Source organism: Gadus chalcogrammus, chromosome 12 (genome assembly GCF_026213295.1).
Source record: "Gadus chalcogrammus isolate NIFS_2021 chromosome 12, NIFS_Gcha_1.0, whole genome shotgun sequence".
NCBI classification, from domain to species: Eukaryota; Metazoa; Chordata; class Actinopteri; order Gadiformes; family Gadidae; genus Gadus; species Gadus chalcogrammus.
This window is the reverse complement of record NC_079423.1, coordinates 14,268,273-14,283,437: the sequence shown is the minus strand read 5'-3', so window position 1 is coordinate 14,283,437 and position 15,165 is coordinate 14,268,273. Positions and strand designations below refer to the sequence as shown.

Below are 15,165 nucleotides of genomic sequence, written 5' to 3'. Positions count from 1 at the left end.
TGCTTATTCCACGCAGCGGCGATAACCTCTTCCAACTGTGTATTTAAACCCTGGCTTCCCATCCACTCATTGCCGGATCGTTTGCTGTCATTACACGCCAGTAAAACTCTCGGGCATTTAGGATTACAGTAAGGTTTGCTGTCACCAAGTACTTTTGACCATCAAATTTTTTCTTTGTCTTCCAGTTCCACATACTGGTGTCCATCTTATCTGGTTACCTGCCTGCCTGCCCGCCCATCTATCCGCCTACACAGTCAACATTTCCATTCAAGTTATTCCCTGTCTTGTCATTAAATCTGATAACCTCCATTAAAGTAATCTGATTGTTTTCAGCATTTGGGGTTGAGCTCGGAACCGTAACAAGGCTTTTGTTATTGATTTGAATGAGTGCCCCAAAAGCGTCAGGAGAACGAATTAGAGCTCAGACATAATGGCGTCTTAAACAATCGTAAATTTGTTTGAAGCCTAAAAACCTTGTTTCAATATCTACTCAGGTTCACACAAAATAATGCTTCTTTGGATTTTATTTTACATGTTTTATTAAGGATTTAGCATTTGACACAATAATAATAATAATAATAATAATAATACATCTTTAAAATGTACCTAAATTCAAGCCTTAATCGTGTATTGGACCTCTAAATTGATAATAAAAACAGTTCAAATTATATAAAAATAAGACTACAAAGAAAATGATGTTCACTATATTACCTAAGTGAAAACCTTCTGAAAAACTTTTCTATCGTCTGTCTGATTCAACCCAGATCCAGATCATAGTTATAGAACTGACTGATATGAAGAGCGTGTAGAGCCCAAACAGAAAGCGATCAATGATGGAAGCCACCTGGATCCACTCTTCAGACTTCTGGTCCCCACTCAGCTGCTGTTCCACCTGTAGCCGGATCGCCCGGAGGTCTCTCCCCAACTTCCTCAACTCGCCTGGGGTTGTGTCTTCCAGTTCCAGGGGCATTGGAGGAGTCTTACCAGCTTTGAGCTCCTCCCTTACAGCATTTGGATACATATCTACATTGGAGAAAAACTTTTAGTTTGTCTTTTTGTTTTGGGTGTTTGTCTATTGATGTATAAGGTTCTTCAGTCCGTCGATATAATCATAACTTTACCTAACAACTCCATACCTGTTGAATGTTCCTTTGTTGGCTTTGGAGGCAGACCAACACAACATCCCAGTTTTTGAAGGACCACTACTCTCACCCAGCGGGGGACAGGAGCAAAGCGACTGGAGCTTGAGTGGAGGTTGGTGATGAGGATTGTCTCCAACAGGCTGGCAACCATCAGAGCCAGGCAGAGGGCGAAGAAAACATCTGAGGATAGATTGATGTGAGTGTGAGTGTGCTGGTCACTTTTCAGTTCAAACAATACACGTTTTTTGATAACCTGCCACTGAAAAAAAGAGTACTACTGACTTATGAGTGGTATGGTGTCGCCAGTGACCGGCAGCAAGTCATTCATTAGCAACAGGAATACGGTGTAGCCTAAGATGAGGGTCATCTTAAAGGCCGAGCGGTCCACACTCTGTGGGGGTAACAGGAAGCTGAAGAGGTCCACTGTGATCAGGGAGCAGCTTGGGATGATCAGGTTGACCACATAGAGAGTGGACTTACGCCTCAGACCAATCTATGGAGTTAAACAAAAAGACAGCTCCATTTAAAAGATTATCTATCGTTAACTGTTCCATTAATTTAGCCTGTCCACCTGGAAGAAATACATTGCTTTACATTTTTAATCATAAATATATCATTTTATTATTCCCGAACATAGAAAAGGCAAACATACGTGAAATATGAGCTCGTCCACCATAAATCCAGCATGCGATTCTTTATGAGCAGTGATATCTATTAGCTGCCACTCCCCTACAGTGCTCATCACAGCCAATGTATTCTTCAAAATCTGTGTTATCGGCCTGTTGAGGTTAACCACAATTTCCTTGTCTGACAGGTTGAGCAGAGAATTTAAAAGGAGGAGAGAGCAAAGGATGTTATACAACTGTACACCAAAACTACAATCTTAAAGAATAACCACGCTACCAGAATGCAACCATTATTACATTAAATCACATGCAGGCATTTCAGAGCATTTCAAAGCAAAAAAAAAATTATCACATTTGGCCCTAATCCTCTTCCGTATTGCAGCGCTGTTCTCAAGCCAGCTCACGTTGAACTTGCATTTGCCCATTGTAGATGAAATCCACAGTTTGCATTAGTGGTGGTTATTGATTCCATGATCCAATACAATTTGAAGGCCTGTCACAATCGTATTTAAGACATTTTAAGGCCAAAAATTCTGATAATTTGATTTTTGATGTTCAAGGCCATCTCGTAACTATGCTTACTTGTGTGGGTGTAGGAGTTGAAGGTGAAAGTGCAGTTCTGGACGTCGAAGGGGAAGGTGTAGATGTTCAGTCTGCAGGAGCTAACCACTCTGACAGGGCTGTAGTCATAGATCTTGCCATCAGAATTGACATGTACATAAGGCACAAATGGGGCTGTGTTTTGAGAAACGCTGTAGGACGGCAAAAAAAACAACATTTTACACTTGAAATCAGTATTATTATTATTTTATATCAAAGGCCATGTATTGCATATAAGGGATCACCGTGTAACCACTTTTACCTTGAGATTCGATTGGTTAAAGGAGTAACAGTGATTTAGGAAAATAAATATGATCCTTAATTGAACAGACATCTTTCAACTCCTGAAGTTCACATGAGTTGGGATAAAAGCAATGGGATAATTTGGTTCGCATTGTAGATCATTGGAGCTTAGGCATTAGCAGAATTTATGTAACAACATAAGAGAATGGGAACATTTGATCCATACGTTGTGCATGGAGCTTACAATTCATTGATGACAATATCTGGTGTCCAAAACTGGGTTCTAGGTAACGTTATCTCTTCTGTGCCGCACTGCTCTGGATCCCAGCTGATGAACTCATTCTTCCATACCTTGAACAATAAACACCAAGCAGATTGGCGTTATTACTTTAAACGATGGATTTCAATACAATATGAATTAGTGTTTTTTAACAGAAACATCCAGATAAGGACTATAGTTATTTCGTTTATTTGTTTTTTATACTCACAATGTGTTGCCAAATATAAGTTGTCAAGAGTTGAGCTTTTTCATCCTGAAAAAAAAAGTAATTGCAGATGAAGTGTATCAATCTTTAGTAGCCAACTGTATGCCAAATTTGAATCTCTGGCTACAAAAGTGTAGAGATATAAAGGGCTTTCTATCGAAATGTTGCTTAGATCCGAATAACCAGTTTCATACAGTCATATTCTTTATGTTGTTCTTTAACATTTATTAATTGCTCACTTTCACAATTGAAAAATTACGACATGCTTCTTGAATACATTTTTGAGATTTAAATTCTCAAAGTCATTAGCCCAACTCAGGTAGCTACGTATACATTTTTTTAATAGAACATACCACTCCCAGAATGCCATACATGGTAAAGGATACATAGACTTCTGTGTAATTCTGGATGTTGATCACAGGCCGTATGAAGCGCAAATTAAAGACTGGTGACAGTGCTTTCAGCAGGGCTAGATTGGTGGGTTCAGAACAGTTCAGCAGAGGTTCCAAGCTAAGAGCTGGGAGCAAAATTAGAATAAAAAGAAATTGAATGCTGGCAAATATTTTACTTCACAAAACTAGTTGGTGCCATATGTGAACCTATACTGAATGAATAACCCAAGTAGACTGATTTTTTTTTTTTTTTTTACATAGCATTGATCTAATAACTAACGTAATTTGTCAGCATACCTAATATGGTTGCTGTGGAAAGAAATGGGAAAGATCTCCCATCATACATATTTGATATCTAATGTTTTTTTATTTAAAAACATAACGCGTAAAAATAGTTATTTCCATGTACTCACCTTGTGTGATAGAGAACAGGATGAAAGTCATGGTCCAAAACGACCTGTGAGACAGCTGCAGATTTAAGAATTTGTGTTAACTACAGAAAACAAACGAGCAATAAATAACTCCATATGGCAGTAAACGAGACAATATTACATTGTGTAACAACCACAACTCCCTCAATATGATCTATACTCTTAACCTTCAATTCAAAGTGTTTGGCAGACATCATCTTGAAATTCTTCACCCTTCCTCTGTGTCTTGGTTCTAATATATAAAATAAGAATCATAAGATTATCACAGCAGAATGTTTATATAGTTCACTGATTCTACAAAATGTAGCTAAAATTAACCAAACCAGAGAAACTTGGATAAAATACCCTTCTCGTTGAAATGCTCTTGCAGTTTTGTACCTTAGGACAAAGATACATATATATAGCATTATTCTGAGGTAAGCGTGACTTGAAAACCCCACTTGTACAAATCAGGTGGTTTGTTCTGCACAGTGCTGCTTTTCCTATGGTTGATAAATACAAAGTAGGGTGTCAGACACATTTGGTACTTGCAGTGGAGCAGAATGTAGCTAGCAGATGGTGAAAAGTTAGCACAACAAATTCCCTAAGTCCACCAACATGCAGCTGTGTTAGTATTGGGGTTAGCATCACCAATTTGTAGACACCCAGACATAAAGCCTGCCCTGTCCTCTCCTTTTCAGACCCTGTTTAATGTGTGGGTGTGTAAAGATCAGTACGTTCCCTACGTTCAACTGTAACAATAGTTATGTAGACAACGCCACCTTGAAGATCTAATACTGTATATCAAGGGAAGTAGATTGGTGTGTAGTGATGCTTTCAACCCAAAATATACGGATAAGACTAAAAAAATTATTTTTCACCCAAAATAGACGGATAAGACAATGAGACAGAGACGTGACTTTCCCCCAAACAACAGTATTTAATTAACAACTAGATGAAAAAGTATGCATAGTGTTCAAAACAATATTTATTAAGAATCTAATTAAAATCGAAAAAATACCCTTCAGATAAGGTGTCACCAGTGGCATTCAACTTACAAACATTTATAAAACCTATGTTTCATCAATGTGCTGTGTCCTTTCCTCTCATCCTTGAATTTGCCAAGTCCGAACCTGCCTTCCTGGGGTTCGAAAAGGACAGAGACACATAAAAAGTTCTCACCGACATGGCAGATATTATTCACCTCAAGTAAGATCCACTAAATACTGCGCTTTGGATTACAATAACTTTATTGTAGATGTTTTATTGTTATTTAAGACCAAGCATACTGAACAGCACACGTCTACAACACACTAGACAACATACACAGCATGTCCAGTTGAGGGAGCTCAAACACTATTTATATTTGGTATAATGTTAAATCACCCTCTAGCGTACACTTAAACGAAGTACACTATCCGCACTCACTAAGTGCGCTAATTTTCAGATGTCAGTATTGTTCCAATTCAAATTCTTCGTTTGCAACTTACGTCACAGCTAATTAAAATTCGTAACCAAACCGGAAGTCGGCCATCTTGGTAGGAAAGCAATCACAACATTGCGCCCCACTACACTTGTTTCAGTCACATTAGAGTGGAGGTCATTCAATCGCAAAGCGTGTATCTAACCTCAATTGTTTCGCTATTATATTATTTTGTTTGGCTAATAATGCCTACCAGTTGTGCTGTGCACGGTTGTGCGAATAATTTCATACGGGAGAATGGGAATTGCAGTTTTTTTAGGATTCCAAAAGTGTCCACAACTCAAGGTGAGCGGACACGTGAGTTGACCGGGGAGCAACTTGGATTTCGAACATCTACCGGGGCGACATGGCACAAATAAATCTCGCCAACACTCGTATTTGTGGTAATCACTTCATAACTGGTAAGTTTTGGGGCTCAATCAATTTGTGAGAGGTTCTTTGCAAGAGTTTTTGCGCCTGCAATTCTAAGTTTGTTTTTACCAGGAAACCCTTAACCCGTAATCTACGCTCGCTGCTAGAAGACGGCTGTGTTTTTGCTTGTTTTTTCCATTTTGATCACGTGGTTGCAAACGAAGAATACTCGGTGGTGCACTAACCGGAAATTAGGATCACGACTGCCACCGCGGCTAATCCCCCGCAATAAACATCCCGCATTGAACAGTGAACTCTTTACGCCTAGCTGCTATAAAAAGCTATAAAAACTACAAAAGGACTCTATTTATGCAGGCTATGTGGAAAATGCGCCGAATTTGGCTCAGCCTGGCTCTGCCCTCTTCCGCTACGTAGCTAAGATGGCTGCCGTTGAGTACGAAAAGTGTACGGCGATGACAACGATCCACACTTCGCGATTTGACCGTTTTGAGTACACCATCTGGGTCCTTCAGTACACTTATTATCGCCCGATCTGAATCGGAACGCTCTACGTACTCAAACTTAGGCTAGTAAGGACGGATAGTATGGATATTGGAACACGGCAGACGGGTATATACGTTGAAAACTGTTTGCATAAACATTGCTTTGCGTGTTCTCGAAGGAGCTCGATGCATGCGAAGAAATATATATTATACCTTGCAAAATAACAGAATTGACATTATCTACATCATCACATGCAAACAGTGCACTTATGCACCTGTTGCATCTTGTCACACAATGGTTCCATCTTGTTCCATCTTTACTTTTTTAATGGAAACAGTTACAGTACACATTTTCATTTCTCGTTTATAACAAAAGATCATTATTATAACATTCCAAGTTAAGAAATTAATAAGAAAGTGCTTTATATTTACACAAGTCCACGCAGTGGTTTGTCTTCACATTTTGGGAAAACTATTTAGTGTCCACTGTAGAAAAGCCAACCATCTCTACTCTGATGGACACACACACACACACACACACACACACACACACACACACACACACACACACACACACAGTGTTACGTGTTTGTCCACGGGTTCCATGTCATAACCATTCAGTTCAGTGGTCCACGCTTTGTGCCCTTTCTCTCAATTCAACACAACTTAAATCTCTTTACATTAAAGGTTGGGTATGGCATTTGCGAAACACCCCCAGATTTTGAAAACACACAACTCAAATGGTCCTACCCCCTCTCCTTTAACGCTGACTCTGACTCCACCCAGTCCAAGTACATGGACGCGCCATCATACACAAGCGCGAACACAGATGCGCGAGAGCGAGCCAGGCTAGCTAGGTTGGAGTTAAGGGTTGTCTAATGGCGCGTTTCCACTACAGGGTGCGGAACGGATCGGATCGCAAAGGTGCGGATCGGGTCGCGTTTCCACCGCCAAAAGTGGGCGTGACCGGGACTTAGCCGTACCCGTTTTGGCCTTGTTTTCAGGACTCCTCTGTTGGGGTACTGAAAACGAGACCAGACGCCTGAAAGGGTCCCGGGAAATTCTAGCTACACACCCCCTCCGTTGATTGGTCGACAGAATCATCACTTCCGGGTGACGAAGGGATAAAAACAACACAGTAGCCTCGAGGTATTATTCTTGACAAATCAACATGTCGCGTGAAAACGCTTGCTTGGGCGAACAAGGAGGTGGAGACGTTCGTCTGCATTCTTGGGGAGGAAGACGTTGTTTACGATGTTTACGTAGCTGCCGCGGCGATCGACATCCGGCCTACCATAAAGGGTACTGTCGGCAGTGGAAACGCGACCTCGGAACTGAGCTGGTCTATACCGCCCCCTCCCTACCGCACCTTTGCCATCCGATCCGTTCCGCACCCTGCAGTGGAAACGCGGCATTATAGTGCTAGGTCCAAAGGTGGATTAGCTAGTTAGTTAGCTCGAGTAGCTACCGCAGGATAACAAACAGAAGCTTGCTCTGGGCCATGAGCTTTCGAGTACGTGCATGAAGGGGTTTGATTGACGTACTTACTTTCCAATGCCACTCTGTGGTTCTGGAAATCATTGGCTGGAGTTTTTCGAGCCCTGCCCGTTCCACAGATGATTGACATGTTTAATTTTCATGCCAGTACTTCTAACTCAGTGGCTGTAAGTGGGTTATGATAAGGATTTATAATATTCAGATCACGCCAGTAGTCTGAATCAGTATTAATGTTCGCCGTAAGCTTGCACGTACTGTTTACGTCATTACGGTAGTATAAGCGCCAACCGGATGTGATGCCCGGGGCGCGAGGTTGTTCAGTTCTCCAGCAATAAAGCAACATCATGCGAAGCTTCGTTTCATCATTTATGATTACTACGTTAACGCTACTCATAAATACCACAATATCCAACCTTTAAGGCTCTTGGTATCCATTAAGTCCACGGTCTCAGACCTAATTAAACACTATGATAATCACTGATCATGATTAGCTTGTGCTGATCCGCAGGCGGAAGAGAAACATTGTTCCCTTGAGTGTCCAGAATACCCTGGGCTGCTTGTGTTGTTTGGGTTAAGGTGCTTGCTCCCTCTATGGTTCTTTGAGGCATTCCAGTGTAGGGAGTCTCAGGAAGTTTGTCCGGCCGACCTCTGGGCCTACTGTCGTTTGCCGTTGGAATGAGCACTCCTGGTCGCTTCATCATACTTTGGAATTCTTGAAAGTCATCGTCCAAGGAAACAAGGCTGCATGCAGGGGAAGGGCAGGACACCTCAGAAGGATTTGAAACCCAGACATTGAATGACTGTTTCTCCTCACCGGAAACACGTTCCATCATGCTGGACCAGTCAGCTTCTCCAACTAGGAGTGACTCTTTCAAGTTGTCACCAGACTGAGAGGAGCCAAAGCCATGCAGGTCGGAGGAAGAAGTGGTGTCACCCGGAGAACAGCTATACGAGAGGTCTACCTGCAGAGCCTCTGATTGCGATGAGCTCCCCGATTCAGCGTTCCACGACTGATAGGAAAGGTCAGTTTTCATATGGGATGGATCGAAAGGCTGCCTCTGTCCAGTCAGCTGGAAAATAGGCACCTGAGAATCTGGAAAAGGGTTGTGTACCTCACCCCACAACATACTGGGTTTGTAGAAGGACTCACTAAGTACAGCAGGCGGGTTGGCAGCGTATAACCCCTGGGTCCCAGAAGAAGACATGGAATATGTCATGTTCTCAAAAACGGAGGGGCTGGAGGTCACAGCGACTGGATTGTAACCATTGTTGCTGTGGGCACCGATGAGCCAGGGAGCTGTGGAGAGCTGGGGGAAGGCCATACGCATGGCTTCCTCCACATCGGAGATGATGTCAATGGAGACCTTCTGAGAGTAACCCAGAGACGAGGCCACGCTGTTTGCTCTGACACTTTGAAGGGAATTCCCACCGCTGTCCCTGGAAGATAAACCGGGAGAGGAAGATTATGTTATTTGTGATGTTGCGAGAGTCATTTAATGGAGTGACATCATCATTGTCACTCCTGTGACTGCGGTATTTTCTTATAAACAGTTTATTGAATTCCATGTACAGGACAGTGAAGACTTTTTGAAACAAAAGAGGGCCAGCAATATTAACCCACAATGGTTTTTCGTCGAATTCATCCTCTTTGCGGGCCTCAACATAGACAGAGCTCAGGAAGGTTTTCTGCGGCGTAAGCACCTGTGAAACGGTCGGAAAATCGTTAAAACAATGTGTGGATCCTACCGTTTCATATCCCATGATGATTCTTAAAAGATTTGGCCTGTCGGTCAAAGGTCCATTGTGTAGAATTGTGTAGTAACCAGTGGTGAGGTGGCAGTTTGCAAGAGACTGAAAGTTTCCCCCTCACCAACGACTGCAGTGGCCTGTATTCGTAAAATTCCATAAAGCTGTGTACCTTGTGACCTCCTCGGACCATGAATAACAAAGTTGAGTTTTTATAGTCGTCAACGCTATCCCACCAACTCTCCTTCAACCTGGAGACGAATGGAACAAATATAATTTTATAAAAACCTTTTTCATTTCATATTTTTAACAAAGTTTACTGACGACATCATGACACAAGTAACTGTGAGGATAAGGGCATCTCACCGTGTGCAGAATAGATACAGGAAACTGGTGATGATGAAAGCAGCAACACACAGACTCACAAAGACCGCCACTGCAATACTGGTAGGCGACACAGCTGCAAAAGAACATGCAGATATTATGTATGAGAAAAATATCATAGCCTTTTCACCATCTCCCACTACCAGTTTATACCATTTCTTCATTAACTCGAGAGAAATGCTCAATTTACTGCATTTATGTACGTCTGTTGATTAGCCCAGACGTCACGTACATCAGCGTTTCTGCAATAATAGAGGCCAAGACAAGCTTGTAGACAGAAACGAGTGTATTCTTGATCAAAAGCAATGTAACGATTACCTTTCTCGACTGATGAGTCACTTTCCTATTCATTTTTATTCCAATTATAAATAGTCATATTTACTACAAAATAAAAATGTACTGTTTTACTCCACGTAGATCATTAAAGATCCCATGGCATGCTACTTTATGAATGCTTTATATAGGTGTTAGTGGGCCGCTAATGCAGTACTTCAAGACATTCAAGAAATTCAGCCTTGGTGCAGAATTACAGCCACTACGAGACAGTACCACAATGAGCTTTCCTCAAACGGGCCATTTTTTAGAGACGGCCCAGTGCTCCGGAGGGAGTCCTGGAGCTCTATATCTAAATAATATCATATTATTCATAAATATCTATATTATATATTATATATTTTCACGGCCAAAAACTTTGTTCGCCTCCATATGATATTATGAATCTCAAACGACTGCTTCAGGTTTTTCCGACGGCGACGTCTCTGTTTCTTCCACTTCCACATCAATCGGAAGTACACTGCCCTTCGACATGGAGGAGAAAGGGATTTTTGCCCGCGATTGTTGACGGCGATTGTTTCCCGCCGGAGCCCTGCTACCTGCTGCCGAGGCACCACCGCAATGTGTCATGCGCCATAACACCAACAGCAGAACGGTTATCCAAATATATAATAAAGAACACTTGCGTTACAGTGTGTGTATTCACACACACACACACACACATGTGGTGCTTTCACTGTCGTATCTCAATGTCTCATTGGCAGGCCAAATTCTCTGGGCGGGCAAGGCAGAGAAAGGGGACGTAACTTGGCCCATTACGACAACATATGGGAACAAATTCGAAATCGGGAGCGTCTGAGCATTCACGCCATTTCTAGCTACTGGGGGGCTGTCATGCCAAATTTGTACCGGCTGCCAAATTTGTACCGGCATACGTCATCAGTTGTTGACCAATTCCAAACCTGCCTGGCAATGGGCGATCGCGTCGAATGACGTAGGAAGGTTCTTGAACATTCGCGAACTTTCATGCTCGTTCATTGCACTCCTTCATTGAGCGTGACATGACAGGTTTTTGAAGCCTGCTTTAAACACTCAGTTTACTAGCTAAATTCGATTAAACAATTCAATACAATACAAATATAAAGTAAAAACAAGTGTTATCTAGCAATCCGTTATCTGTATTATGTTATTTGGTGTTCGGCAACATAAGCGCGAATGGTTTTTGAAACCTGCTTTAAACACTCAGTTTACTAGCTAAATTCGATTAAACAATTCAATACAATACAAATATAAAGTAAAAACAAGTGTTATGTAGCGATCCGTTATCTGTATTATGTTATTTCGTCTTTGGAAACATGAGCCGAATGTTTTTTGAAACCTGCCCGGCAACGGACAACCCAATCAAATCAGTCGTCAAGTTGTCAACAACTGATGACGTAGGCCGGTACAAATTTGGCAGCCGGTACAAATTTGGCATGACAGGGCCGTAGGCAGGCTAGGGGAACTCACATGAATGTTAGAAAAACCTCAGGAAATTATTTTCATGCCATGGGACTTTTAACCCTTGAATTCAAAGAAATCATTCAAACCGGTATTTTATATATATATGAGAAAAACGTCTGAGCCTTTCCTACCACTAGTATATACAATTTCTTCATTAACTGGTGGGAAATTTACTGCATTTATGAAGCTTGTTTGATACCACGAATAGGATGCACATATATATACAGTTTCTTGCAGATGCCATCCGATAATACTCATTATCATCCACTAGAATCGGTGTACGTACACCGGGATAGGCGGAGTTAGAGGGATGGAACTGAGACCAGCAGGAGTTTAGGTAGCAGAGCCGGCACTAGCCTGATAGGTAGGGACCAGAGGTAGGGGGTTTAGATCTTACGGGTGGTGAATGACAGGTCTCCACTTCTTTCACTGTAGAACGCAGAGTAGCTCTGCACGCTGACCAGGTACTCTGTACTCGGCTCCAGGGACTTGCCCAAAATCTCATAAGACTCCATGGACGAAACGTCCACTTTCTGCAACAGAAAGACTACAGCTTCAACGGCATGGTTCAGAAATAAATATCAGTCTGGGATTCATCTACTACAGCCTATGTTAGGCTCCAGCCAACACTTAGTTTGACCAAGACAGGCATCAAGGAATTAAACCCTAACACCAACAGAAGAATCCAAACCTTTACCAATTTTTCCAAATACACGTGACCTGAATAACCAACAACAACATTTCTACACATGTGGCAATTCCACAAATAGCAAATTATTACCGACACATTTACATTACATTGGGTCATTTATACTTTTGTAATGGTACTTTTTACAGGATATTCTGCCTTTGTGTGGTTGAGTCTGTAGAGAGATCGACTTAAGTGATGAAATAGGAAGGTGACGGACATGTAGATGTCAATGGATGTTATGTAGGCCTTGAATCTGGGTCTCTTGTGTAAATGGACATACCGTGCCGTTCTCTCCTTTTTTGCGGTAGTTCAGCCACACCGTCAGCTTGAAGGGGGGGTCTTTTTCGTATTTTGTGTCCCACATCACCAGATAATTCTCATTTTCTCTTGTCACCGAAGTGATATATGGGGCTTTGGGTTTTACTGGGGTAAAGATTAGACAGTGAATATAGAGAAAGTTCATTAAGGAGCATGTATGGGTAAGACAGTGAAAAAACAGAGAAACTTAAGGAAGGAGCAGGTAGGTGTTAGACAATGATTATAGATAGGTAATTAAGAAGCAGGTACAGGGGGCTAGACAGTGGCTGCAGAGACAGGTCATTAAAGAGCAGGCAAGGTTAAAACAGAGACAGGTCATTAAGATGAGGGGTTATTAGACAGTGAATACAGAGTGACAGGTCAGAAATGAGCAGACGATTCCATATAGGCCTACATATAAATGTACAGGCCAATGCGGCATCCATATTTATCACTTGGAGGACACATTACTGCAGTCATTATGGAGCAGGTATGGAATTACTTTTTTCAGGTATGAAACGGCTTGCTTAAACTCACTGTCTGCAGCGCTGATTTTTTTGGACTCCACTAGGGCCCCAGCTTTCCACAACGTTGTGTTGTATTTCTCCCCCAGAACAATCCTCATAAAATAACATGTTAAAGTTAGAAACATATTCGTTATTAGTTACGCAACAGATTAATTTGTAAAATAAAATCTTACCCCTTGATGTCCAACGAGCAGCTGCACGTCCCCGTCCGAACTGGGTCCGGTGTTAAAGTGCAATTACTCTCACTGAAAAGTAAAATAAAGTCCAATATTAATAACTCGCATTGCGTCGTCACTATATCACAAACGAATGTGGATAAACGTAGGCCTACTATGTTTCTTTGCGTTTCATATTTTCAAGTCAATGTATGATGACTGGCATTAATGTTCGGCATTAATGACTCATTAATATCGGTCTGTCATTAATAATTACATGGATCTGTTGGAGTAATCCACTCGGGTGCTGAGTGTGTACTCGGCGCAGCCCGGCTCGTCGGGCGGGGGATCGATCCCACACATCAGCCTTTCGAAGTCGTTGTCGCAGTGAAGATTGAGCCCTGCGTCTCCAAAACAACATGATTATTGTAGCTTAACAAGTAAGGAAAAATAAAAACACCGCCAATCGCCCTGAGTCGGTTTCACTGGAAGACTTTCTCTTACCGTGTGCTGCCATATAAATACTTTTTAGAAGGAAAACGCCCAGGTAAAACCTAAATACAATAGAGGAAAACATGTCATACATTTATTGTTACACTGAATGCATTCACATAAACTTGTGCACAATCTTCGTTTACCGTAAACCTGGTATCCGCTCCATTGTCGACAATAATTGTTGAGTTTCCTGAAAACGAAACGGCTTTCGGACTGACCCAACTGTTGCGTCCTTGTGTTTAGATCGCTATAAAGTTGACCCACTGGAAATGCCCCTCCTTTCTTTCATTGGAGAAAGAGGAAGTTCTGCGTCACGTTTCCAAAGAATTGAATGAATCATCAGCAGTGGGTTGACAACAGGACAAGTTATATTATGGTCAGGTTTGATTCGCCGAACCTGAAATAATACTTGGTTTATACATGTGTTATATACACCAGGTAAAACACATATACCAGTGTGTGTAATTCCTGGCGTTAATGGACATGGGGCGGTTCCATGAATTTTTAACTTCCGTGGAAAATAAATCCACAGGGTGGCCATAATGCGTTGTTAATGTGTCTGCACAGTGCGCATTTCTATTCTAATAATAATAGGTTTGAGCATAAATGTAGTCTAAATGCATACACATAATTGTTGATAGTCAGTATCCGATTTTGCATAACCTTCGTAGTTCTACAGTACTTAAACCTTAATAATGATAAATAAATAATGCCTTTGCTGAGCTAATTTACAAAAGTTAAGGGTATTAATTTGACAAATGCTCCAAGCAAACCTCGGAACAATTAAAACCGAAACCCTGACTTCTATCTTCCCCCTAATTAACTCAATATGACTCATATAATTATATGATATAACATACATTATTGCATGCTGTGTATTGTAGGGTTGGGCTATCGTCTCTATTTTTGTGTCGTCCAATCATGGTTATTCTAGATTGCTGGATCAGATCCATGGAGAAGAGACGGCTAACAGGTTTCAAAATTCACTCTTCATTCTGATTAATGGGGCTAATCGAGTGGATATTCTGCTCCATGAGAAACCACTCTGTGTGGGTGCAAAGTAGGGAGGAGATTCTCAGAAATTATCTCACCATTCACTGAGCGTTGAGTGGAAGCAGGGGTGGCACCAGAAATTTGTCTTGCTGGTGCTACAGCTGGTCGTATTCAGTGATAGTACTGCTGAGGGGTGTGTACTGTATGGCAATCAAAAGTCAGGCTCAAGCATTATGTGCCTATTATAAACGGCTCTGTTTATTCACAAGCAGCAAACAGCAATTGATAGATCTAATATGGAAGTTAACTGTGACGGTGTCTACAGCATCAGAGCGACCCAGGCTTCACAGAGCCTTGGCAAACCAACAG

General features: G+C 41.7%; 2 protein-coding genes across 3 annotated transcripts; both read right to left on the bottom strand.

Moving 5' to 3' along the window:
• Nucleotides 1–692: 692 nt before the first annotated feature.
• LOC130393497 (5-hydroxytryptamine receptor 3E-like) lies at nucleotides 693–3,932 on the bottom strand. The gene is made up of 9 exons (XM_056604172.1): nucleotides 3,902–3,932; nucleotides 3,469–3,613; nucleotides 3,100–3,181; nucleotides 2,856–2,962; nucleotides 2,351–2,520; nucleotides 1,795–1,949; nucleotides 1,425–1,635; nucleotides 1,137–1,322; nucleotides 693–1,023 (listed from the first exon to the last, which is right to left on the bottom strand). Exons 1-9 carry the CDS (start codon nucleotides 3,930–3,932, stop codon nucleotides 740–742), a joined length of 1,371 nt encoding a protein of 456 aa, XP_056460147.1. The 3' UTR covers nucleotides 693–739.
• On the bottom strand, nucleotides 3,105–14,269 carry LOC130392899 (uncharacterized). Of its 2 annotated transcripts, XM_056603420.1 has the most exons (10): nucleotides 13,947–14,269; nucleotides 13,813–13,862; nucleotides 13,327–13,709; nucleotides 13,164–13,246; nucleotides 12,610–12,752; nucleotides 12,036–12,171; nucleotides 9,845–9,938; nucleotides 9,651–9,729; nucleotides 9,354–9,433; nucleotides 3,105–9,169 (listed from the first exon to the last, which is right to left on the bottom strand). In XM_056603420.1, exons 5-10 carry the CDS (start codon nucleotides 12,691–12,693, stop codon nucleotides 8,191–8,193), a joined length of 1,452 nt encoding a protein of 483 aa, XP_056459395.1. In that variant the 5' UTR covers nucleotides 12,694–12,752; nucleotides 13,164–13,246; nucleotides 13,327–13,709; nucleotides 13,813–13,862; nucleotides 13,947–14,269; the 3' UTR covers nucleotides 3,105–8,190. The 2 variants fall into 2 exon arrangements, with proteins under 2 accessions (XP_056459395.1, XP_056459396.1); XM_056603421.1 differs by having other exon boundaries at nucleotides 13,327–13,862.
• Between the last annotated feature and the right edge of the window lie 896 nt (nucleotides 14,270–15,165).

Coding starts and splice junctions, on each gene's coding strand:
- LOC130393497 (XM_056604172.1), bottom strand. CDS start 3,932: ATGACTTTCATCCTGTTCTCTATCACACAAG. Junction 3,182..3,468: donor GTCTATGTATCCTTTACCAT/GTATGGCATTCT, acceptor TGGCTACTAAAG/ATTGATACACTTCATCTGCA. Junction 2,963..3,099: donor CTTATATTTGGCAACACATT/GTGAGTATAAAA, acceptor TTATTGTTCAAG/GTATGGAAGAATGAGTTCAT.
- LOC130392899 (XM_056603421.1), bottom strand. CDS start 12,693: ATGTGGGACACAAAATACGAAAAAGACCCCCCCTTCAAGCTGACGGTG. Junction 9,730..9,844: donor CTGTATCTATTCTGCACACG/GTGAGATGCCCT, acceptor ATTCGTCTCCAG/GTTGAAGGAGAGTTGGTGGG. Junction 9,170..9,353: donor GAATTCGACGAAAAACCATT/GTGGGTTAATAT, acceptor TTTATCTTCCAG/GGACAGCGGTGGGAATTCCC.